The sequence below is a fragment of the Cydia splendana genome, chromosome Z (assembly GCF_910591565.1).
Source record: "Cydia splendana chromosome Z, ilCydSple1.2, whole genome shotgun sequence".
Classification (NCBI taxonomy): domain Eukaryota; kingdom Metazoa; phylum Arthropoda; class Insecta; order Lepidoptera; family Tortricidae; genus Cydia; species Cydia splendana.
Genome location: NC_085987.1, coordinates 17452357 through 17476580, shown reverse-complemented (window position 1 = coordinate 17476580; position 24224 = coordinate 17452357). Strand labels below are relative to the sequence as shown.

General features: G+C 40.0%; 4 protein-coding genes across 4 annotated transcripts in view; 2 read left to right on the top strand and 2 right to left on the bottom strand.

Annotated features, from left to right (window-relative positions):
* Positions 1 to 24224, top strand: part of LOC134804822 (uncharacterized) — a 470867-nt gene that overhangs the window by 307936 nt on the left and 138707 nt on the right. The window lies entirely within an intron of this gene.
* Positions 4247 to 14189, bottom strand: LOC134804841 (replication factor C subunit 4). Its single transcript, XM_063778118.1, has 6 exons — positions 14000 to 14189; positions 13645 to 13920; positions 11768 to 11986; positions 9385 to 9544; positions 7103 to 7185; positions 4247 to 5609 (listed from the first exon to the last, which is right to left on the bottom strand). The coding sequence occupies exons 1-6, from the start codon at positions 14104 to 14106 to the stop codon at positions 5402 to 5404; spliced, it is 1053 nt and encodes a 350-aa protein (XP_063634188.1). The 5' UTR covers positions 14107 to 14189; the 3' UTR covers positions 4247 to 5401.
* Positions 15071 to 20549, top strand: LOC134804323 (zinc finger MYND domain-containing protein 10). Its single transcript, XM_063777332.1, has 10 exons — positions 15071 to 15252; positions 15371 to 15479; positions 15591 to 15704; positions 16097 to 16236; positions 16515 to 16637; positions 16877 to 17031; positions 17191 to 17342; positions 18539 to 18697; positions 19198 to 19436; positions 20409 to 20549. The coding sequence occupies exons 1-10, from the start codon at positions 15149 to 15151 to the stop codon at positions 20476 to 20478; spliced, it is 1365 nt and encodes a 454-aa protein (XP_063633402.1). The 5' UTR covers positions 15071 to 15148; the 3' UTR covers positions 20479 to 20549.
* LOC134805117 (ribonuclease H2 subunit B) lies at positions 20869 to 24017 on the bottom strand. The gene is made up of 5 exons (XM_063778417.1): positions 23804 to 24017; positions 23312 to 23521; positions 22885 to 23009; positions 21705 to 21879; positions 20869 to 21200 (listed from the first exon to the last, which is right to left on the bottom strand). Exons 1-5 carry the CDS (start codon positions 23907 to 23909, stop codon positions 20887 to 20889), a joined length of 930 nt encoding a protein of 309 aa, XP_063634487.1. The 5' UTR covers positions 23910 to 24017; the 3' UTR covers positions 20869 to 20886.

Below are 24224 nucleotides of genomic sequence, written 5' to 3'. Positions count from 1 at the left end.
CGAAGTATATTGAAGTTAGTTAAAATTATAACTCTAAAAGTCTAAATAATTTTCAACGCAAAATATCCAAAATGATGTAATTATATTGTACGTCGCTGGGGGGCAGGGAACGTTTGAATATTCGCTCGTTATTTAACGCTCAGTACTTTCATATTATTATTTTCAGGTAGAATAGACTCATGATATAAACCTAGAAACTTAAATTATGAAACCAATTTTACCTATGTATTACTTTTAGCAGGAGTTCTCATAAAGACCTATCTATCTATCTAGGTCCTAGCTAACCTATTTAAAAACCCTCTTTCCTCTTAGACATTTGAAGATACTCCAACGACAAGAGTACTTGCTTACTCTTAAGTTGATGGTATAATATCCTCATTAAATTGATGGAGACCCAAGAAATCAAACATACGGCAGGTGTACGCCATGGGTTATACAACTATTAAGAAAAATGTTAAGAGCGCTATTACATTTCGGCGTTGAGCGAGTTTAGGTATTTTACGCGCTGCGACAGGCCGTGCGAGCTCAGTACGCCGATCCCTTCTACCACACTCGCACTACAATGATGGATTAAACATTCTTGATCCTTCGCGAAGCATATTGAAATCAACCATAACAACACTAACTGTACTTAACTTTTAAAGTTCTAAAACTGTTATTTGGTAAGTACGAAAATACTAAATGCAGTGCAAATGTACATAGGGGCTGTTCATAAATTACGTCATCTATTTTTGACGATTTTTGACCCCCCCCCCCCCCCCCCTCAAATCATCCAAAAATCAAGCTTCGGATGAATCTGTTTCCTCCTACGTCATGTTACCATCATCCGATGTCCAGACCCCCCCCCCCCACTCCTCCCATTTAAACCGACGTAATTTATGAATAGCCCCATACTCGTACTTATGAAGGTATATTACTCGAAAGAAATTATAGGTACCTACTCGCTTATTTACATGTTTCGTCATTGCATTTGGTACCTATAGGTTGTAAAGTTTGTATCAACGAGGGTTTAAAAACGAACTGGTACTGAGGATCTGATGATGATTAAGGTGGTCACGGATACCAATCAACCATGTAGTAACATGATTAGGCTCGTTTGATTCGTCTCAACAAGATCTTTGACACTGAAGATACACAGGGTCTGATGATGGAGCTGGAAGGTGGCCACGGGTACCAGTCTATCATGTAACTAAACAACTTCGTGTTTGGGCTCGTTTGATTCGTCTCAACAAGATCTTTGAGACAAGACAGTACTCAGGGTCTGATGATGGAGCTGGAAGGTACCATTACCAATCAACCATGCAACTAAACCACATCGTGTTTAGGATCGTTTGATTCGTCTCAACAAGATCTTTGACACTAGGTGATACTCAGAGTCTGATGATGGAGCTGGAAGGTGGTCACCGGTACCAATCAACCATGCAACTAAACCACTTCGTGTTTAGGCTCGTTTTATTCGTTTCAACAAGATCTTTGACACAAGATAGTACTCAGGGTCTGATGTTGGAGCCGGAAGGTGGTCACCGGTACCAATCAACCATGCAACTAAACCATTTCGTGTTTAGGCACGTTTTATTCATCTCAACAAGATCTTTGACACAAGGTAGTACTCAGGGTCTGACGATGGAGCGCGAAGGTGGCGACGGGTACCTGTCAATCATCATCAGCTCCATCATCAGACCCTGAGTAGTATCTTGTCTCAAACATCTTATTGCGAGGAATCAAACGAGCCCAAACACGAAGTGGTTCAGTTACATGGTAGACTGGTACCCGTGGCCACAGTCCAGCTCCATCATCAGACCCTGAGTACTAACTTGTGTCAAAGATCTTGTTGCGACGAATCGAACGAAGCCAAACACGAAGTGGTTTAGTTGCATGGTTGATTGGTACCGGTGACCACCTTCCGGATCCATCATCAGACCCTCAGTACTACCTTGTGTCAAAGATCTTGTTGCGACAAATCAAACGAGCCCAAACACGAAGTGGTTCAGTTACATGGTAGACTGGTACCCGTGGCCACAGTCCAGCTCCATCATCAGACCCTGAGTACTAACTTGTGTCAAAGATTTTGTTGCGACGAATCGAACGAAGCCAAACACGAAGTGGTTTAGTTGCATGGTTGATTGGTACCGGTCACCACCTTCCGGATCCATCATCAGACCCTCAGTACTACCTTGTGTCAAAGATCTTGTTGCGACAAATCAAACGAGCCCAAACACGAAGTGGTTCAGTTACATGGTAGATTCAGATTCAGATTCAGATTCAGATTTTTATTGGTGAAAAGATATACAGATTTTTACACGTCATAATATAACATAATTTAAGATTTAACTTAAATTTACGATAGATAATATATTATAATAATACAATTTCAAAATGTCAATTATATGTGATACATGTCAGAATGAATAGTCAAGGAATTACATATTTATATATATAACAATTAGACTGGTACCCGTGGCCACCTTCCAGCTCCATCATCAGATCCTGAGTACTATCTTGTGTCTAAGGTCTTGTTGAGACGAATCAAACGAGCCTAAACACGAAGTGGTTTAGTTGCATGGTTGATTGGTACCGGTGACCACCTTCCGGCTCCAACATCAGACCCTGAGTACTATCTTGTGTCAAAGATCTTATAGAAACGAATAAAACGAGCCTAAACACGAAGTGGTTTAGTGGCATGGTTGATTGGTACCGGTGACCACCTGCCGGCTCCATCATCAGACCCTGAGTACTATCTTGTGTCAAAGATCTTGTTGAGACGAATCAAACGAGCCTAAACACGAAGTGGTTTAGTTGCATGGTTGATTGGTACCGGTGACCACCTTCCGGCTCCATCATCAGACCCTGAGTATTATCTTGTGCCAAAGATCTTGTTGAGACGAATCAAACGAGCCCAAACACGAAGTGGTTTAGTTGCATGGTTGATTGGTACCGGTGACCACCTTCCGGCTCCATCAACTGACCCTGAGTACTATCTTAAGTCAAAGATCTTGTTGAGACGAATAAAACGAGCCTAAACACGAAGTGGTTTAGTTGCATTGTTGATTGGTACTGGTGACCACCTTCCGGCTCCATCATCAGACCCTGAGTACTATCTTAAGTCAAAGATCTTGTTGAGCCGAATCAAACGAGCCCAAACACGAAGTGGTTTAGTTGCATGGTTGATTGGTACCGGTGACCACCTTCCGGCTCCATCATCAGACCCTGAGTACTATCTTGTGTCAAAGATCTTGTTGAGATGAATAAAACGAGCCTAAACACGAAGTGGTTTAGTTGCATGGTTGATTGGTACCGGTGACCACCTTCCGGCTCCATCATCAGACCCTGAGTACTATCTTGAGTCAAATAAATACATAAAGAATGTCAGGTCGTTTCAAATATTTTTAATCCTGTCCGGTAGTTTATTAAACTGTACCATTATAAATTATAATACTATAAAAACAGTGCTAGGATCAAAGTCTCTCGTTGCGGTTTACACGCACACAGTATAGCGTTTTACACGGCGCCCGCCGCACACAATGATAAAAAACCTCGTCGTCGCCGTTGAAAATGTGCGGAGCCGACCGACACACGTCCTGCCTCTACAAGCTCTGCCGCGGCACTGAGCTGGCGCAGCGCGCGTCATCGGTAATATAGAGTAGTTTTCAAAAAATTGCCAAAAAATTATAGTAGAATTTCATAAACACTAATGTATACCAACAGTATAAGCAAACGTTGCAGATTGCTTGAGTATGAAAATGACTTCGATATTAAGTAGATTTTCGTAGGAATTGACACTTGTTTCGGAGAGAAAATCGAGTTCGTTTTACTTTGATTTTCTCTTTCTCAAAGGTATGTAGGAAAAATATAGTTTGATATGCCTAAAGTACAGGGTATTAGTAATACAAAATAGCCAGGTTTAGCAGAGTAAAATTCTCAACATTTCCAAATAAGAGCTCGCCATTCAGTGCTTCACGGGGTTTTTCGGAAACGACCATCAGAAAAAAAATCATTACTAATTTAATAAGTCCTTTTTCTAATATTTACAACGATATTTATAAAGATAAGAAGACGCTTTTACTGGAACAAGTACTCATTGTTTCTAATAATGAGCGCAAAGTCCTGAATTTCGTCGACTAGTATCATCAATTTTGCATTATTTCGACTTTTCTTGTAAGAGCGCTCTTAATGATACAAATCATTGCAAAACACGAAATTATTTATTATCAGAAAATACTTAGCACATTATATGAAAATTACCAATGAGTCTGATACTAGGCTAGGCTGGCTCTGTTTTTGAGTAGAGTACACAAAAACTAAAACTCACAGATGAAATATTGACATTGAAATCCAATTTATTTCTCACATAGTAAATAGACATTCTTAAAGACGATAAATAGGTTGGCGTTTAATTCATGTTGCTTAAAACAAAAGATAATAAATACATCCCTAACATGATACAGAACTGTAATTTGTCACGATTTTGACTATTCAAATTCGGTGTGAATTACATTCTTATAAAGGTAGGTATCGTCTGATCAGATTTAAAAAAAAATGTAATTTTGATGACATACATTTTTTTTACGTTATTACGTGATTTAAGTTGTCATATTTATTTTAAAATATTGATTTAGAGATTAGGAATTTTTGTATATCGCTAAATTAAAGTACACTTTTGACTTGTAGATAAAAACTAATGATTTAAACGGACTCATATAAGTAACGCAAAAATAACAGAAGATTAAGAACCATTCCACACTAGCGTCTTTTGAGCGTCGGCGTCTAGTCAGCGCTATGAAAACAGCCAACAGCCATAGAGCTGACTAGACACCCACGCTCGAGTGACGCTAATGTGGGGTGGCTTTAAATGTTTACAAGTTTTGATACAGTATAATTGTGTTTTGGCATCGTTAGTCCGTCTAAGCAACCTAAGCACCAATTTGGACAGAACAAAGTGAGAGTGTCATTATAAACGTTATATTTTCACAGAAATATGACATTAATAAAAACATTGCCTCTATGTCATTGCAAATGCCATGCGGAGTAAGCTTGGTTTAACTCTAGATTCGTGCCAGTTGCTAGTTATAGTGACATAGACTACAAAATACAAAAGTATTTATAGTTAAATTATAGGTACTTATAACAGTTTTTGTACCAAGACAAGACTGACTGAAATAGCAAGACACGTTCGTAAGTCCCCGTGAAAATACGATGGAAAATAATTATGCACTACATCTGTAACAAATATTATGGCTTGAGGTAGTTTTAACAGACGTCGACACAGACGGCTAGGTATACGTGTCAATAAGCTTAAAATGTACCTTAATTCATTCCGACCCGTACCATTATGAGATATACTATAAAGAAATAGTTGAGACGGTTACGAGACAACAGAATGGTGGCACGGGGCGCATGCGCATCAGGGGTCGTTGTTGGCCATGATGACGGTACAGCCCAGGTCGGTGAGCTGCATGGCCTCGGCGCCGCCGTCCTGCAGGCGGTGCGCGCACCCCGCCAGTTTCTCGCTGATGCGCACCTTCTGCCGGTTGGTCAGGTGCCCGGCGCACACCACCGCCGCCGACGCCTGCTCCAGCAGCTGCGACGCCGAATACGCTTCCATTAGGAAACTGAAAAATTTACTCTTTTAATATCAATCGCTCTTAACTAAAGTACCTGTATTTAATCCCCTCAAGCAGCCTACGACTCGCTGGGGAAATATACCACGGGCCCACGTGGCGTATTTTCACACTGGGACAGTTGGGTTTAGGCAAGCCCAATGAGGATTAGAGGGTTTACTAACGAATGGGCCAAAAACGTTTCCCAAAGTATCACATCCCAAACTATGTTTCCCAAATTATCATTTCCCAAAAAAATGTTTGGCAAAAGAACTTATCGCAATTTTTCAGTCAGCAATAGACTTTTTTGGCAAGTTATTGTTTAGCAAATAATTATTTGGACAAGTTTCATTTTACCAAGTATTATTTAGTCAAATGTATCATTAAGCATAACATATTGCATAACAATTTACATACCAATAGATATTTTTATTTTTGGTTTTATTCGAAATACTTAATCCCGACCTTGTTTTTTTTATCATTTTGGTCATCTTTTACGCATACGTATGTGATTAGTTGAACCATAAACATTATAATTTTTAAGAAAAAAAACCGATTTCTATGGGGGCCGGTGAAAGATTATTGTAGATGGTGCACTATGTAGAAAAGGAGGTAAAACCACCCATTTTTCTAGTAGTATTTTGTTTCTGTAAGGGTCGTAGTTCTAGCCTAACCTAACCCACTTCTCTGATAGCAGTTCGGTTCTGTGAGAATCGCAGTTCGAACCTAATCAAATCCACTTTTGTAGTAGCATTTCGTTTCTGTAAGGCTCGTAGTTCTAACCTAACCTAACCCACTTTTGTTCGGTTCTGTGAGGATTGCAGTTCAAACCTAACCTAACCCACTTAACGGCTTTTTTTGGAATATAATATTAGCCAATAAAAAACGTTTGCTAAATAATTTTTTGTCCTAACAACATTTGACAAAGTAAAATCATGCCAAGTGATAATTTGACCAAATAAATTATATGCGAAGTGTAACTTTGCTAAAGGTTCCTTTGGGAAATGAAACTATTGCGATAAGTTTGTTAGGAAGTGAAATTTGGCGAAAGGTATTTGACCCAAACGAAAGTACACCGATTAGAGACTTAACACACTTCGAATTTTTGATGTTTGTGTTCTTGTTCTTACGAAATTAACGAAATAATACTATACTGATAAATATCAAGTTTCTACTATATTATACCTCAGAATTGGAAGCCACACTATTATTTATTCTGTGGCCGTACGCCTTACCGCTTACAATATAAAACTTTTTTTTTATGTTTGTTCATCAAATACGTTTTGTCAAATATCTGGCTACGTTTTGGTACACAGATAGATTTCAAACTTGATTAAATCACCCCCAAGGAGGTGAAATGGAGCGTAAAATTAGTAAGACGGTACTCAGTACTAACGGGTGCGGTGCGGCAGAAGGGAGGGGAGGGGTTACAGTCTAGTCGCGGGCCTAGGCTAGTAATTTAATAAATGGAAGTGTGATATGAAGACAAAATGAGGGTTACTTACTTGTCAACAAACTGTTCCAGTTCCCCGTAGTTCTTGATAGCCAGGTACTCGTTGACTAGTTTATCGGGTACCAAACCAGTCACCTAAAACAAAAGAAAAGCGAATACACATTACACTAAATTGGCACATAAATAGTACATTATTGTCGAGGCTCGGAAGTAGCTACTTGCAGGCTGAGGATTCGTTTTAAACGGACGACCTTGGGAGTCCGTTTAATTGAATCCGAAGCCAGCAAGTAGCCTTCCAGCCGAGTCATATATAGTGCTTTTCTCAAAAATGGTGCAAGAAATATAAATATCATAGAAATATTTTACAAAAGCAACTTTCTTACGTATATATTTTCACAGAAAAAAGTAGAAACAATTGAAAAAATTAGCTTTGACGCCTTTTTATTTTTTTAATAAAAAAATAGAAGTGTATTTTTCTGCCGAAAATACGCCAACCTATTTGAGACAGCTAAATAGTCGCGGTACTAATCATCTGTTTGGCTGTTTAATGGGCCTGTGCCTTCATTTGATATGGCCATTTCAACTTTTAAAAAGTTTGGAACTCGACAAATAATGGAATTTGTATGCAACATTGCAGTCCCAAAATCGAGACTGCAATGTTTTTAACTTTTTAATTTTTGACTAACCATAAACTACGCGCTTCGCAACCTATTTTTTAAACGGCAAAGTCGACTTTGCCGTCCATTTTTGAGAAAAGCAAATTAACTGCCCTAAACTTAACTCACGGTATAAACTTCAAAGTGGAATGATCGGTTAGCATACATTTAACTTACGTTTAATAACACGCATTAACCAAAAACACGACGCCCTGGCATGTATAAACAGATTATTGCAAACCTTTTATCGCTACATTACTGCTCTTTAGCCTTAAACTATTTAAAGTTGAGGTACCTGGCGTCTCCATAATAACATAATCTTCATTTGCTTGAACACCATTTAAAGTAATGAATGCTTCAGTGTGAATAAGTGAGGCATAGTTGTTTTGTTGTGACTTATTATCATCACAAATAAAATATTCTCAGAGGACTACAAATCATTTGTAATACCTTAGTATTGTATAGAATTCATATAGATTACACATTGTTATGTGCTAGTGTTAATTTCCACAGAAGAAGACTTAAATAGAAATCAGTAGATAACAACATTTCTATTGTTGAATTCTAGCAATTCCATTATTAAATTGCAACAACAGAATGTCTTTAACTCAATCTAATGACTCGCATAATACTTATAATAGTATGCGTCCTGAGATTTCTAGCTACCTAATGATATGATGACTCACAATCATTAAAAAGACGCACCACAACGATTACATGAGACAATTGAATAGTAAAATACTAATAATTCAACAAATGTAGTCAAATAAACTTGCTCGACGGTTGCTACTGGTGTAAAAGAAAAAACTTTTACCAAAATGAGATTTAGTCAACTTTTAAATTCTATAAACCTGTCGCTGGCTGTACTTTCCTTTGGACAGTCATTTAATCGTCCCACTCATCAAAAGGAGCCCAAAATCCATAAGGTTGCGTTGTTTTATCACAGAGTTCCTATGATCGTACAAACGTATATACTAACTAACCGGGCAGAGTAAATAACAGCTTAATATAAGCAAAAATTTGATTCTTCCTAAAAGCCACCCAGTGGGATAGTTATACTGTTAATTGCGTATTTTTAGGGTTCCGTACCGAAAGGGTAAAAACGGAACCCTATTACTAAGACTCCACTGTCCGTCTGTCTGTCCGTCCATCTGTCTGTCTGTCACCAAGCTGTATCTCATGAACCGTGATAGCTAGACAGTAGAAATTTTCACAAATGATGTATTTCTGTTGCCGCTATAACAACAAATACTAAAAACAGAATAATTTAAATACACGATGTATTTAAGTGACACGAGCATTCAGTGTGCAAGATCCGGTAAAAAACCGATCCATTTGAATTTTGCTGTTCGGTTTTGCCACTACAAACTGGATGACATTGTCCAGTTTCAGACCAGGATTCAGTTTAATTACATGTATAGGGTAATGGAACTGTTCTCATTAGCTTCCTGCATGCCGTCTTTTACTGGGTGTGGTGCGGGGAGCCCGGGAGGTTATCTACCGCAAAAAACAGGATCCAAACCAGTAAGTGTGAACACACGAATGATTTTTGCAGGATTCAGTAAAAATTCGCTCCCGCCGAACTGGACCACCGTAAGAAAGACCCTCTAAATGACCCCTGAAACTTTATTGCGACATTTGGCTACTGATACTGATGGTCAGTCATTGGTGTAAGTACCTCGACGAGTCCCTCGGCCGTGACCTCCCCGAGCAGGCGCTGGCAGCACTGCAGCGCGGTGAGCGCGCGGCGCAGGTCGCCCTCGCACGTGCCCACCGCCTGCTCCAGCACAGACCCGTCTCCGATCTCCACGCCCTCCGACGAGCAGATCTCTCGCAGCCTGGAACACCACATACACACATTAGGTCTAATCGGACTAGCCAGATTATTTGTTTCAGTTATACCGGGAAATTCGATAAACTTATGTAAATTGTGACTTCAATTTAAGAAGTATACAGGGTGGCCCAAAAATAAGTGCATTCCCGTTGCCAGGGAGGTTTTGGGATTATATTGAGCAACTTTTACTATGGGACCAACCCCGAAACCGCGAGAAAAAATTTGGCGGTACATACATTTTGGCTGGTCCATTTTCTATTGGAGGGTACATTATTTACACTTCAATAGTACATTGTAGGAGAGGACGGAAAACCGCTAAAAGATGGACGAGTGAGTTTGAGGGCCGACACGTCAGTGGAGGCCCTCAAATAATACGAGTCCATCTTTAGCGTTTCCGGCCGAGGCATTACATAGTGCTTTTCACGACTACTGCGAGGAAATAAGAAAACATTTGCATAATTATAAGTACTAGCCCGCGATTTCTCTGGTAGCAAATTACTAGCCACTGCCTGTGCTGTCTCTTGAATTTCGATAGGCGTCAGCGTAAGAATATCATTTTCTTCACTAGAAGAACTCATTTTTATAGCAAGCGTAGATACGTGTTTCTTGTATTTTTTAGTCAAACACAATTTACACTATCCAATTCAGTGAGTATTTTCCGATCTCGCCTTTTTTACTTTTTTATCACTTTTAAGAGGCGTTTTTCTGTTGTTTGCTTCAAACCGACTCTAAACTTAGAAGCGTTTTTGCTAAAAAACCACAAACAGCTACAAAAGTACCTAAAAAACGCCTTATGCGTGAATCGAATGAACTGACTGAATGAATGAATGGTTTTTACATTTCTTTTTTTTTAACAAGAAATTGGTCCTATAAATAACCTAATTTTATTTTTGAAGGATAATGTGGCGCAAAAAAAGACCTTTTATTGATTTTTATGTTTTAAATGATACTCATTGCTGTAGCGAACCGTCACCAATGACAGATCATGATAACAATGAAACATTGTAGTAGTGGTGGTTCAGGTGCTACAGGTATTGCCTACTTTCCAGCTTGGTTTTAGACCATCTATTGCCACATTTCCGAACAGTGGCGTGAAAAAGATATTATCATTATCGCAGAAAGATTAAAAAGCTGTACTATAAAAATTCCATAAAAATTACAACAGCACCAAAATTGGAGCCTGGCCCCAATTTCACATCGGTGACAGGTGCGACAATTGTAAAACATCACTGTTGCTGACGTCACAGGCATCCATGGGCTACGGTTACCGCTTACCATCGGGCGGGCCGTATTCCTGTTTGCCACCATAATCGTATTATTAAAAAAAACTTTATTATATCGGAAAATACTGATATTTCTCTTGCTAAGTTTATGACAATTGTCGCAAGAAACACGACAATTGTCACGAAATTCCGACATATAACTCATTTCCTGTCAAGAATTACCTACAATTCTTCTAAATCTTGACAATTGTCAGAAACTTCGCAAGAGAAATATGTTTTTTTCCGATATAATAAAGTTTTTTTTAATAATACAGTGATGGTGGCAAACAGGAATACGGCCCGCCCGATGGTAAGTGATAATCGTAGCCCATGGATGCCTGTGACGTCAGCAACAGTGATGTTTTACAATTGTCGCACCTGTCACCGATGTGAAATTGGGGCCAGGGGGCCATTGTATAATAAAATACAAGCTAATACTTAGTGATTTTGTATGTAAAATCACTAATAGTATTAGCTTGTATTTTATTATGCAAACCGGCCCTGGTGACTCAAGAACAATGGCACATCCTTTAAGAAGAAAACAATTAAATCGTCAATCGTTTTTGGAGAATTGGGATCAATAATTATAGTAGGTATACACAAACAGTCACAAATCTTGTCCAGCCTGTCTTGGTTAAAATCTGTGCTGACACAGCAGCAGGAGCAGGTGGTCTTATGTTGCTATAAAATTATAAATCAATCCCATACTGACAACCTTAAGCCAAGACTTAAGGTCAGGCCCTCAGGGCCACCCTATATTAGCGTCTCCCGAGCGACGGCGTCTAGTCAACTATGGCTGCTGCTCGACGCAACGTTAGCGCAACTGTGCAGTGACGCCATTTCACATAGCGCTGACTAGACGCCGATGCTCAAAAGACGCTAGTATGGGGAGGCCCTAACGTAGAAGGAAATCAAGAAATAATTTGTGTAAGTGTAATCAAACAATGTTAACAGTATATAACTACCTCATTATAACATTTTCTCTCGCCAGTGGCTTAAATCTGAATTTGGAGCAGCGACTCGTGATCGGCGGAATGATACGAGACACGTAGTTGCAGATTAGACAGAAGCGTGTAGTGCGCGTCTCGCGCTCCATGGTGCGGCGGAGCGCCGCCTGCGCGGCGGTCGTCATGGAGTCCGCCTCGTCCAGTATCACCAGCTTGTATGGAGGGCACGCCCTTCCACTGGAAAATCAAAACAAAAATATGTCACTTAATGTTACTTGGATGCCGACGAAGAAGCGTGGGCAGGGCAGGCCCAGGCAGAAGTGGCAGGACGACTTTGACGCCTTCTTCAACAATTGGCCGGAAGAAGCGCTAAATCGGGAATCATGGAGGACCAGGGAAGAGGCCTTTGCCCAGCAGTGGGACACACAAATAGGCTAAAAGCAGATCTTCTATTATTGTACAGGATGATTCATAGATCACTGTGAAAAATGTCAGTCTGTTGATGAGGCTTGGTGACTCAAGAGCTAATTGTGAGACATGTTTATGGTAATTACCCTTTTTCTAATTCAAAATACATAGATGATGAGATGAGCAGTGTTGCATTGGATCCACCATAAAATATAATACAATGGTGTGTTGAAAAATTGTATATTAAGGGGTAAGAGTAAATAATAGAATTTCCTATTCCAACGATAACATTCCGGTAATATGGTACCAATAAAAAAAAATACTTTTTCTACGAAAAAAAGACTGGGCGAAGTTGGAATGGTAGTGGCGGGATAAGACTAGTTAATTTATACAAATCGGTTGACCATTCAAACATTCTAAACTCGAAATTGATTGTCATGTGAATAAACTCGAAATTGATTGTCATGTGAAACTTCCTTAAAATAAAGGAGATACTAAAAAAAATAACTTACCCCAACATACCTTAAGCACCCTGCTTGCTCTCATTATGTTAACAAAATGAGCCGAATACTTACAACTGTGACAAAACCTCAAAAATTTGTTAACAGCTAGTGCACCCAAGAGAGTATCTTTTACACTTGGCTTAAACTTAGTGTCAATCCCCACTCCCAAAAAATATGCCCCAGCAGCTCATGGATATTATTGATGAAAGCTTAGAAGTAGATAAGATCTAGATATTTATCTAAAATTATAGAAAAATATTTATATCAATTGGCACAGGACCGAGAAAAGTGGTGCTGTCTTGTGTTGGAGGCCAAGTCTCATTTTGGGTCGCGGATTGAGCCAACAGAGTATGTAAGTAAGTATTTATATCAGAACTTGTCTGTTACTTGTTCACATGTATACAAATAATGGAGCTAAAAGCATGGTTTTTTGTTGGTTCAGGATTAACTGGGCCATGCCCAGGGTACCAATAAACAGGTACAATTGGTGTCAATTTTTGTCTCCTCCAATATGGTGTTAAAATACAAAAATAATCAGATTTTACTCAAACAGATTATAATTGCTATAACTCTCCCAAATTTCAACTATCTACATAATACATGTCAAATATCTTTGGTAAATATGCTTATATCCAGTTTAAAATACTGAAGTGATCCCATAAGCGCTCCATGGACAAAGCTTTGTATGAAGCACTAAAAATGATGTGATATAATCACCAAACAATTTAACTGGATCATACACACATTTCAAAACAGAAGTTGTCACTGCCGTGAACATTAACTCCATGTTATCTTATTGTCACTCTTAACCCTTTTCTTGGCAATATATCTTATAAGACACAATAGATACATATTTGAGTAATAACTTATTATTGACTGAAGTATTGTAGAGCCAATAGTAATGTTGCATACTTTTTCTTGAAGTGACTGGAAAGTGGATACCACCTTACACCCCTGAAATGTAATATATCAAATAATACTTACTCTGGCCTGGTGGCGCTGACTGTGAGTTGTGCAAATGACTTGACTTTGTCCCGGATGACCTGTATGCCACGCTCGTCGGACGCGTTCAGCTCCAACACTCGGTCGCGCGAGATGTCGCCGAATAGCTGGCGCGCCGCCGCCAGGATGGCGCTCGTCTTGCCCGTGCCCGGCGGCCCGTAGAACAGCAGGTGCGGCAGGTCGCCGCCCGACAAGCATTCTCTCAACACTTGAACTACTTCGCCCTGATCTACGATGTCCTCAATAGTTTTTGGACGGCTGAAGAGATACAAAATTATTAGCATATAGCAAATATCATAGCAAACAGGCAGCACATTTTACTGTACATAAAACATACTATTTCTCGACCCATGGTGCCGGCGGTTTCTTCTTTGTTGGTTTGGTGCCGGACGGAGTCGGCTTAGCTGAGGCTGATATTTTCCCAGTTTTGAGAAAGGCCTGCATTTTACTATCAGATTATTTTAGCAAATTATATTAAAATACTGTAGCAAAACAGCATATAATCAAGAAAACGCGGCACTTTGCTTCACTTTTTTTTTTTTTTTTTGAGATATGGCAGCCTCGTGGGCCTTTGCCAAAGTCAGTTGGGGCGTTTTTAGTAATTCGGGTATTAATAGGAATGCCAGCAGCAAGTTAAAAATAAGAAATACGGAATTATGAATTGCTTCACTTTACCGGGTTTAAGTTCAATCTTTGATACTGACAGCTGTCAATTAAGTACGTTATTATTTGATGTAGCAATACTATAAGGCACACAGTGAATTATTTTTGCCCATGTTTAAGTGATAACACACTATCGCACCGCACCGCGACCTTGGTGCGTCGCACCAAAGAATATAATACTCACTAGGAGCGTCGCACCCATAAGTGAGAGCGAGAAACAGATATCTCTTTCTCGCGATAGTGTGTTACGGCCTTTAGACGCGCGGGCTACATGCATGGACAAGGCATGGACGGGAATTTGCAAAGAGTATATATAGTTGGTCAAGCAAATCTTGTCAGTAGAAAAAGGCGCCAAATTTAAAAAATGTAGGCGCGAAGGGTTATCGTCCCATAGAAAATTTAATTTCGTGCCTTTTCTACTGACAAGATTTGCTTGACCAACTATAGTAGGTACTTATATTAAGGCCCCTGTACATATTGGGCCAGGGCCGGCCAGTCCAAGGGACGCAGCCATGCGGTAGAATGAGATAGCAATATCACTTGCTCCCTCTAATGCATAAAGCGTCCCCCAGACTGGTCCACGCTGGCCCAATGTGTACAGGGGCCTTTAGGTAATAAACACGTAGTAGATTGTGTACTCCCGGTCATAAACTTATTACGCATGCCTAATAAATCTATGCTTCCGGTGGCGCGTATTTTGGATTATCGAGCAAACTTGGAGCAAACGTTGCTATGGTTACTCAGTTTTTATCTGGATCATTAAATTTGCTAATCAATCAAATACTTAGCTTATTAATTCAAGTGTACAAAGTAACTTTGAAAGATGGTTGAGAAGGATCCTCAGCTTAGTGCTTTGGAAATAGGCGAACTAGATATGTTTGTTGACAGTATCGAACCATCCCGCATTGATAGCATAGGGAATCAAGTGTAAGATAATTAATGCCATAGCGACAATGAAGATTGATTGATTAAATTACGTAGATATAATAAGCACCCAAGATTTAATTATTTTCTCCCTTATGTAAATCCATCTTGAAACTTTTAGGTGGATCGACTGGCATATCCGACTTCAGAAACTCAACCAGCAAGCAGTGTTAGAAGCAACATCTATGCAAGAAGAACTTACCAAAGAGACTTTGATTTCCTCTGGGAAGGTATGCATAGTTATTTGGATATATACCTACCTTATTCAAAATTCCAGTCTTAGACATTAAAATATATTAACAAATTTATAATGTGAATAACTAACCGACACAACATTTCAGCTACCAATTCTAGTTCAAGAAGCGATATGTATCCAAGTATGGCGGTATAAAGTTTACCCTCAAATACTGAAACTGGAACCAGCACCCTCGAGTACGTTTGGAATTTACATGGTGGTAAGTTATCACTGCACTACCTATAGAAACAGATACTCTCTGTAGAATATTAAAGACTAGCCTATGCCCGTGACTTCAAGAAGTGAAGTACACTCCCTCTTAGTACCTACCTACTGTCATCTCATACTTAGGTACCTAATTGCAAACCCTGTTGCGCCCGGCCCACTTCGGGATAAAAAGTTTAAGTAAAAGTCGGGGTAAAATTATCCAGCGGGAATCCCCGCAAACTGATACATGATGTAAGAAGTAAAATTGATATGTATGCTAGTTTTGTGATCTACCTACCAAGTCAGTAATAAATCAGACGTCAATGCAAACGGTCATTTTACTTGCTATTCCATCCTCGTCGCCAGATGATATATATGTGTATTTTGACTCCTGTTCTGGAGCAGCTGTACCACGAAGCAGCGTGCGTTGGGCTCCTAGAGACGGTGCTGTACCACGAGGACGGCGCCCGGTGCCTGAGCGACGTCATCGTCGACCTGCTGGGGTACGCCGTGGAGCAACTCACGGCGTTGCTGGCGCTACTCAAGTAAGACTTAGGCTACGTTCGTACGGTGCGTTGAAGACAATTTGATTTAAAGAGTGTATATCGTTGACGATTTTAAGCACGCGAAGGTACTTATATTATGAACACCTCGTGAGTTTGGATCGTCCTATATGTTGCAAAGACTGGCCGCCTTGTTTGTGCTTGCCATTTTCCAGTTCGAAGTAAGATAACTATCAATATATCGATACGTTTTTTTCATTAATGTCTAATATAATAATTGAATATTTCGACGATAAAGTGAAAAGTTTTTGACTCCACAGTAACGGATATTTAAAGCCCCAGAGCGCGAAGGAGCTGGAATGCGAGACTGCACCGGAAGAGCTCGAGCGCCGACAGCGGGACCTGCAGTTTGACATCAGCATGCGGTGCATCACTATCGTGCGGTCAGTGCCTAAAATACCATATTATGTAGTAAATCATGTGTAGCGACGACGTATTTATATACTTTAGAATTTAATACAAATTCATGACCTCCTGACTGCCTGTACTGACAACGTCCTAATAGCTCCTGTTAGGTTTGGCTAGAAAATGTACGCCTACATCACTCCCTGCATGTATCTTTAGTATGTATGATGTACATACATCATACCTCGTTTTTACTCATATCGTGGTTCTTGTACAGATACATAGCCGAACACATGGAGGGAGCCGGAGTAGGCGCCTCCATCGCGACGGGCCTCTACAAGACCAACGACGTACCCTCAATTTTAGCCCACCTGCTGCAGGAGGCACCGTGGCACAGGACCACTGAGTCCGGCGAGCTTCAAGCCTTCAACTGTAACTACTCTATATTTTATTGGAATTCGCTTCATTAGGAAGTTATATATTTTTTTGTTTCCGTCTTTTTTATAAAACTTGATTCGGTATTGGGTATTGTAAACATGACGGTAACATCGGACAACATGGTGAGATATGATTCGGTGTTGCATTTTTCAGTCGGCCGCTGGGCAAAGCCGTCCGAAGATGAGCGACTGCAAATGCACCGCACCGAGGTGCAGCTCTGGCTGTGCCTGCGCCAGCTGCTGCTGGAGCCGAGGCTGGCGCACCAGTACCCCATCGACGAGTGCCGCCGCACCGCCTTCTGCCGGGTGAGACTGGGACAGATGCTGAACGCAGCGGGGTCTGTGCTTACCCTGGCTGCTGCTGGAGCTGCGGCTGGCACATCAGTGCCCCATCGACGAGTGCCGCCGCACCGCCTTCTGCCGGGTGAGACTGGGACAGATGCTGAACGCAGCGGGGTCTGTGCTTGCCCTGGCTGCTGCTGGAGCCGCGGCTGGCACACCAGTGCCCTATCGACGAGTGCCGCCGCACCCCCTTCTGCCGGGTGAGACTGGGACAGATGCTGAACGCAGCGGGGTCTGTGCTTACCCTGGCTGCTGCTGGAGCCGCGGCTGGCACATCAGTGCCCCATCGACGAGTGCCGCCGCGCCGCCTTCAGCCGGGTGAGACTGGGACAGATGCTGAACGCAGCGGGGTCTGTGCTTGCCCTGGCTGCTGCTGGAGCCGCGGCTGGCACACCAGTCCCCCATCGACGAGTGCCGCCGCGCCGCCTTCAGCCGGGTGAGACTGGGACAGATGCTGAACGCAGCGGGGTCTGTGCTTGCCCTGGCTGCTGCTGGAGCCGCGGCTGGCACACCAGTGCCCCATCGACGAGTGCCGCCGCACCACCTTCTGCCGGGTGAGACTGGGACAGATGCTGAACGCAGCGGGGTCTGTGCTTGCCCTGGCTGCTGCTGAAGCCGCGGCTGGCGCATCAGTATCCCATCGACGAGTGCCACCGCACCGCCGAGACTTGGACAGGTGCTGCACACAGCGGCGGGGGCTGTACCTGCGCCGGCTGCTGCTGGCGGAGCCGCGGCTGGCGCATCCGATGGCGGATCGCTTGGCAAGATGAAGTGCAAAACAAAATTCTAACAAATTTTTGATGATTTCATTTTTTATTTGAAGAATTTTAAAAGCCGTTGTGTTTTTTTAGAGATTACAATACCACCATCAGACTAAATAGACTAGTACGTACAAGTTTCACTTGTGTATTGCCTTACAGCCGGTAGAGGCTTCGCGACCAGTCAGGGGGCCGCGATCCATAGTTTGAAAAACACTGGAATATATATCATTAGATTTGCTTGATTTATTTATTTATTTATTATTATTGATATACACTTAATACACTACACCTAAGTTGGGTAGAGGTACCTTATTAGCTTACATCTACTATATCTATTTGAGAATTCAGAGAACTGAGTAAGTCCATTTATTTATTTTATCTTATACTTTCTTCTCCCAGCTACAAGCGCGACTCACTGAGAATATGTTGGACCAAGTGCCGCCGCTGGGCGATCTCAAGCAGTTCCTGTGTCGTCTCTCCGTGGGAGACTACTCGAACATTAACGGCTGCACTAACGTGAAGAATCCGGGCTGCACGCTCATCGAGGTTGTGCCACAGGTATGAGTATGACCCTAACTCAATAGGCAGTAATAATTACCTTCTGACCTGATTACGAGCAAGACTGATAAACTAGACGCTATAATTTTTACTCAATGTAATGCCAGTTTCACTTATTGCCGCAATATTCGAACTCCGTCTCTCTTTAATTTTTATAAAAGGCGTTTCGCATTCATCGTGCTTAGTGCAAATCTCCGGCTGTGGCTCTCATTTCTATTATTTTAATTGGTCCCGTACAGGCATGCGATATCGAAATTTTATCATAAAGTTTAATGTCTTTCTAATTCTAATGTTAGTTTAAATTGGTAGTTAGTTGTATTTTATAATTGTTGATGTATTATTATTTATGCTTGTATGTAAATTCAATGTTGACGTGTAAAAGTGCCGTTGTGGCATATTTGCTGTATAAATGTTGAAATTTTTTGAAGTTTTGTCACGGCAGGAATTCAGCAGACATGCAGATATACGATATACCTGCTATCCATCATTTTCTTTTCCAGATAAAGGACTCATACATGCGCCAAGTGCACAAACGCACCAAAACCCTGGCCAAGCAGCAGCTCCGTCTCTTCGACTTGGACGGTAGCGACGAGTCGCGCAAGATGGCCAAGCAACTCCTGGAGTCGTATACCAGCGACGCGGCGCTGGCCTTGGACGGCGGCGGCGCCAAATGTGCCAAGTGCGGTGAGGCCGCCAGCAAGAAGTGCTCGCGGTGCAAGACCGAGTGGTACTGCGGCCGGTAATTAATATAATAATAACTGGATACCACCAGTGTGCGGCACAACTAGCACAGGCATTTTTGTGCCGCGCATTGCCGTACACTGGTGGAATCCCGCGTTTAGTATACTTAAGCCTATCAAATACCTATTTGAACCTAGTGCACCAAACAAACTAAGGTACTCACGAAAGGTACTTATTTATTTATTTTAAGGGTCATTGCGCTAGTCTTCGTCCACTTGATAAATTTCAATATAAACCTACACCATTGCACAAATTTGGACTTAATGCAATCCTTAATGTGTAAACAATAATTATATCTATCTACATAAAAAAGCGGCCAAGCGCGAGTCGGACTCGCTCATGAAGGGTTCCGTAGCAGCAAGTAACATACCTAATAAAATTGCGGTTTACGATTTATGCCGTATTAAAAAAAAACTACTTACTAGATCTCGTTCAAACCAATTTTCGGTGGAAGTTTGCATGGTAATGTACATCATATATTTTTTTTACTTTTATTATTTTCTTATTTTAGAAGTTACAGGGGGGGGGGGGGGGACACATTTTACCACTTTGGAAGTGTCTCTCGCGCAAACTATTCAGTTTAGAAAAAAATGATATTAGAAATCTCAATATCATTTTTGAAGACCTATCCATAGATACCCCACACGTATGGGTTTGATGAAAAAAAAATTTCGAGTTTCAGTTCTAAGTATGGGGAACCCCCAAAATTTACTGTCTTTTTTCTATTTTTGTGTGAAAATCCTAATGCGGTTCACAGAATACATCGAATCCATAAGGGTTGCGTTTTTTGCCATTTGGCTACGGAGCCCTTAAAAGATATTATGCAAGTAGCAAATTTAATATGAAATACATATATTATTTGCTAATGCGTCAAGTGGACGAAAACTAGAGCATGGACGGAAACTACCGCAATGACCCAACATTCTCTAGACACCAGATATTTGGTAATAGGTAAACTCTTTTATTCCAGGGAATGTCAGGTGCAACAGTGGCCAAAGCACAAGGAGTTATGTGATCAATTTGCCAAAATGTGCATGTAGAGAATGAAGTGTTTATCGAAGTTTAACTTATTTAACTGTATATGTATGAACTTTCTTACTTTAATAAAGGGAATACAAATATTACTGTTTAAATTTTCTTGTGTCATGTGCCGGCTGCCGGCAGCTGACATCAGATTCTAGGGGGCAACATTTAACCCTTTACCAGGCTGACAGTTCAAAAATCATCAGCCTTACTGATCGAAAATAGAACACATTTTTGAAGTACTGTATGTGGGAAATATATATCCCTTAGCCTGGTAAAGGGTTAATGTTAGGTATGTGCAATAAATGATTGAGTATTAGCTGTTGATCGGCAGAATTTAGAGAGGCAGGTCAATGACCAGTCTCGAGTTACTTTAAACACAAAACAAACTATTTTTGTGATTATTTTTATTCAGTTATCGCAGGCTACTTTTTAGTAAAAAAAGCTGATATGGTTTTAGTACCACTTGCAGCTTTTTGACGAGCTTTTTCTTTAGCAGTTAAGGGTTTCTGTTTGGTGACATTATTTGAAAGTGGTGATAGAGCAGTCACTAACTTACTTTCTTCAGTGTTTTCGGATTTTATTCTTTTATTGTCACTTTCTACAACTTCGGATTTTCTCTTTTGTCCCAAAGATTCAATCATGTCAGGTTTAAAATCAAATTTCTTTTCCAATAATTCCACAAGGTCCTCTTCAAGATATTCAGCTATTATGCCAAGAGCGTACTTCAAGAAAAACTCTGAAACATTGACCATTACACAGTATGTTACTATAATCATCAACCTGCAGAAAGACACTATTATACTTTGAAATCAGTGGACAATGTTTCATTTTATCCTCTAAGAGTGCAAATATTTTTTTAGCATGTCGCATGGACTTGGAGGTTATGGTTTTAAATAAATGATGGATATTGAATAGCATTAATTTCGATTAGATTTGTAATTCAAGTCCAATTTTATTTTGTGATTTAGATTAGTAATACTTTACACTGTTGGTTTTTTATGCTCAATGCTTTGCATTTATAATAGCTCATAATTTTTTGGGAGTGATAGTAAAGTTGCCATCAGATATTGGAGCGACATCATATTGGAACAGCCAAGGTGCTCAAAAATATCTGACCAAGCACTTTAATGCCTTGACAATAGAGGCAAATGCATATATTTGTGAGCGCCTTGGCTGCTCTGATATATTTGGAGGCGACTGTACTAGCATAAGAAAACAATATGTTGGGCAAATTACATACCTTCATCCACGGTATCATCACTTGCAGTACTGGCTACAAATGTTGCAGAGGCAGCACCTGACCGAACATGAATCTTCTTTGCTCTCAATACTTTTGCTAATTTCTTCACCTTATTTTCAAGCCATGTCAAGGTTTTACTTTCATTATACTTATAAGCTTTTAAATCATCAGGTCCCTGTCAACAAACAAAATAAAGATACATGGTGTAACATGAAGAAACCGAATAATTTTAACCACGCATTTCTGAGGTCAAAAGAAGAAAAAAATTTAATGACTAGGTCAATTTCGCTAAAAAAAATTTTTTGTTTTTTTTTTTTTCAATTTTTTTAATGTATTTGTACATAAAAAAATAAATGTTATTGGTAAACTTGTCACATAAAATTAATTTTTACTTTTTTTTTCGTAAAACCTACTTTTTGCAAAGTGTTACTTGTCACTTTTTGACATCTATCAATAAGGATATTTAGACTACGTCCCATAGCAGCAACATCGCCATCGAGAAGGCGTTTTGAACTATGTAACAATAAAAACATGATTTTTTTAAATTGGTATTAACTCTGAAACTACGCGAATTTTAAAAAAGTTTATAGGACATTTTTGTCTCTAAATATGATCAGGAATACGCTGTTGAAATTATTCGGTTTCGTCATGTTACACCGTGTATATACATAATGGCAATCCATCACTATCATTTACCATAAATTTATATTGTTATTTATAACCCATCACATGGAACCATTCAACAAATTATTAGTATGATCCTGGGCCCTAAACAAGAGGTTCTATTACACTGGGTAGAATTTGTGGATTATATATTCATGGGACAGGAGATCTGTTACAAAAAAGGATAGCCTATGTCATATCAACAAACGAAAGTTGTAGTCATTCAGTCAAATAGACTACCTGCCAGTGGCGGTGTGTCCATAAAAGCTGAGCCGCCACCGGCTTGCCTGTTTTTGGACATTTGAGCAGAGTTGTAAAGGAAATATGTACCTGAGCCAAATGAGGCGGCTTGCCTATGGATATGTTTGACGCGCCGCCACTGCTACCTGCTATCAACTCAAGTATGTGAAGACAAAACAAAAGATTATGATAGTAACCTAATCAATATTGATTACTCAGTTTTTCAACAGGGTTGTCCTGGTACATACTAGGTTAATTAAATAAAGAAATATAGAACCTTTAGATCTGCAATATTGTCAACACCAGTAATGAAGTCAACAAGCTTGCTCAAGCCTTTTTCTGATAGCAAATCTTCAATGGGTATCGCTTTACTCTGGCATTGCTCCTTTATGTGAGGCAAAACTGAAAATAATGATTTTTTTATAGGAAATAACATAGCTGTTCTGTTAATTTTACTATTAAACTTAGTATCAAAATACAAATATAAATTTATTTTTATTCCCTTATAAAGTTTGTTTATTTACTGTACCAGTATCAGGACATCCCACTCCTCCATAACAGTTCATCAATATAATTATGGTCTCAAGTAAACAACAAATTAAGTAGGTACCTAATCAACAGTATCATTCTTACTTTAGAGCCAATATGATAATTATGAGAAATCCGTGATGGAAAAATATATTGGAATTAAATTTATTTCTTACCTAAAAATACAGGATGTATGGGAGTCAACATAAACATGCTAGCATCAGACTTAACAGTTTGGCCGGTGAACCAGCACCTATGGGGCTCACTAAATGTAACAACTTCATATACTTTTTTGTTATTTTCATCCAAACAATACTTGCTAGGCTTCCTGCTTGCTGGATTGGGAAGAGTTATGATAGCAAACTCGGAATTCTCTAGTAATGAATCTGAAAAATACAAGACAAGCATGTTATAGCCATTAGCAGATACAGATATTAGTTTACGTCAGTAGTAACCATAATTACATAAATATTTCGTAAATGAAACATTCATGTTTGAGTCGCTTCAATTATATTTTTTAAATACAATTCAGTTTTGTTCCCTAAAATGTAACGAGTCCATTACAGTTTTTGTTCAATGGATGTAGTGTTGGAGATCATTCAGAAAACATTATATAAGTTTACGATTGTTTATTTGTAAGCAGCTTTGTTTTTTGATTAGAAGCTTACCTTCAGCTAGGAGTAACCAGGAATTCTCAACACGTTTTTTAGTCGTCTCATTGTTGAAATCATCGGTAGTACTCGACGTGCTGTTTTTCTTCTGAGATCGTGTCATATTGAACAGTCGATTTGAGAACACAAAAAGATTTAACGTCTTGCAAATGCGTCCTTAAATTTATTTACAATCCCAGGCGAAGCGCCAACCAAGCTCTTTTGCACCTTCCTTCGGCTTCCCGTGTTCCCGCTTCCCGCCTATATGCCGCCTATTGAATTGAAGTATTGACGCATTTGACGCATGCAACCAAAAATTATGATATTGACATTGACAATGACATTGCTGTGGAATCCTGGGGGGCTACCGTGAAAACCGAAATTCGTAAATTGCGGGGATCTTTCTCTTTTACTCCAATGAAGGCGTAATTAGAGTGAG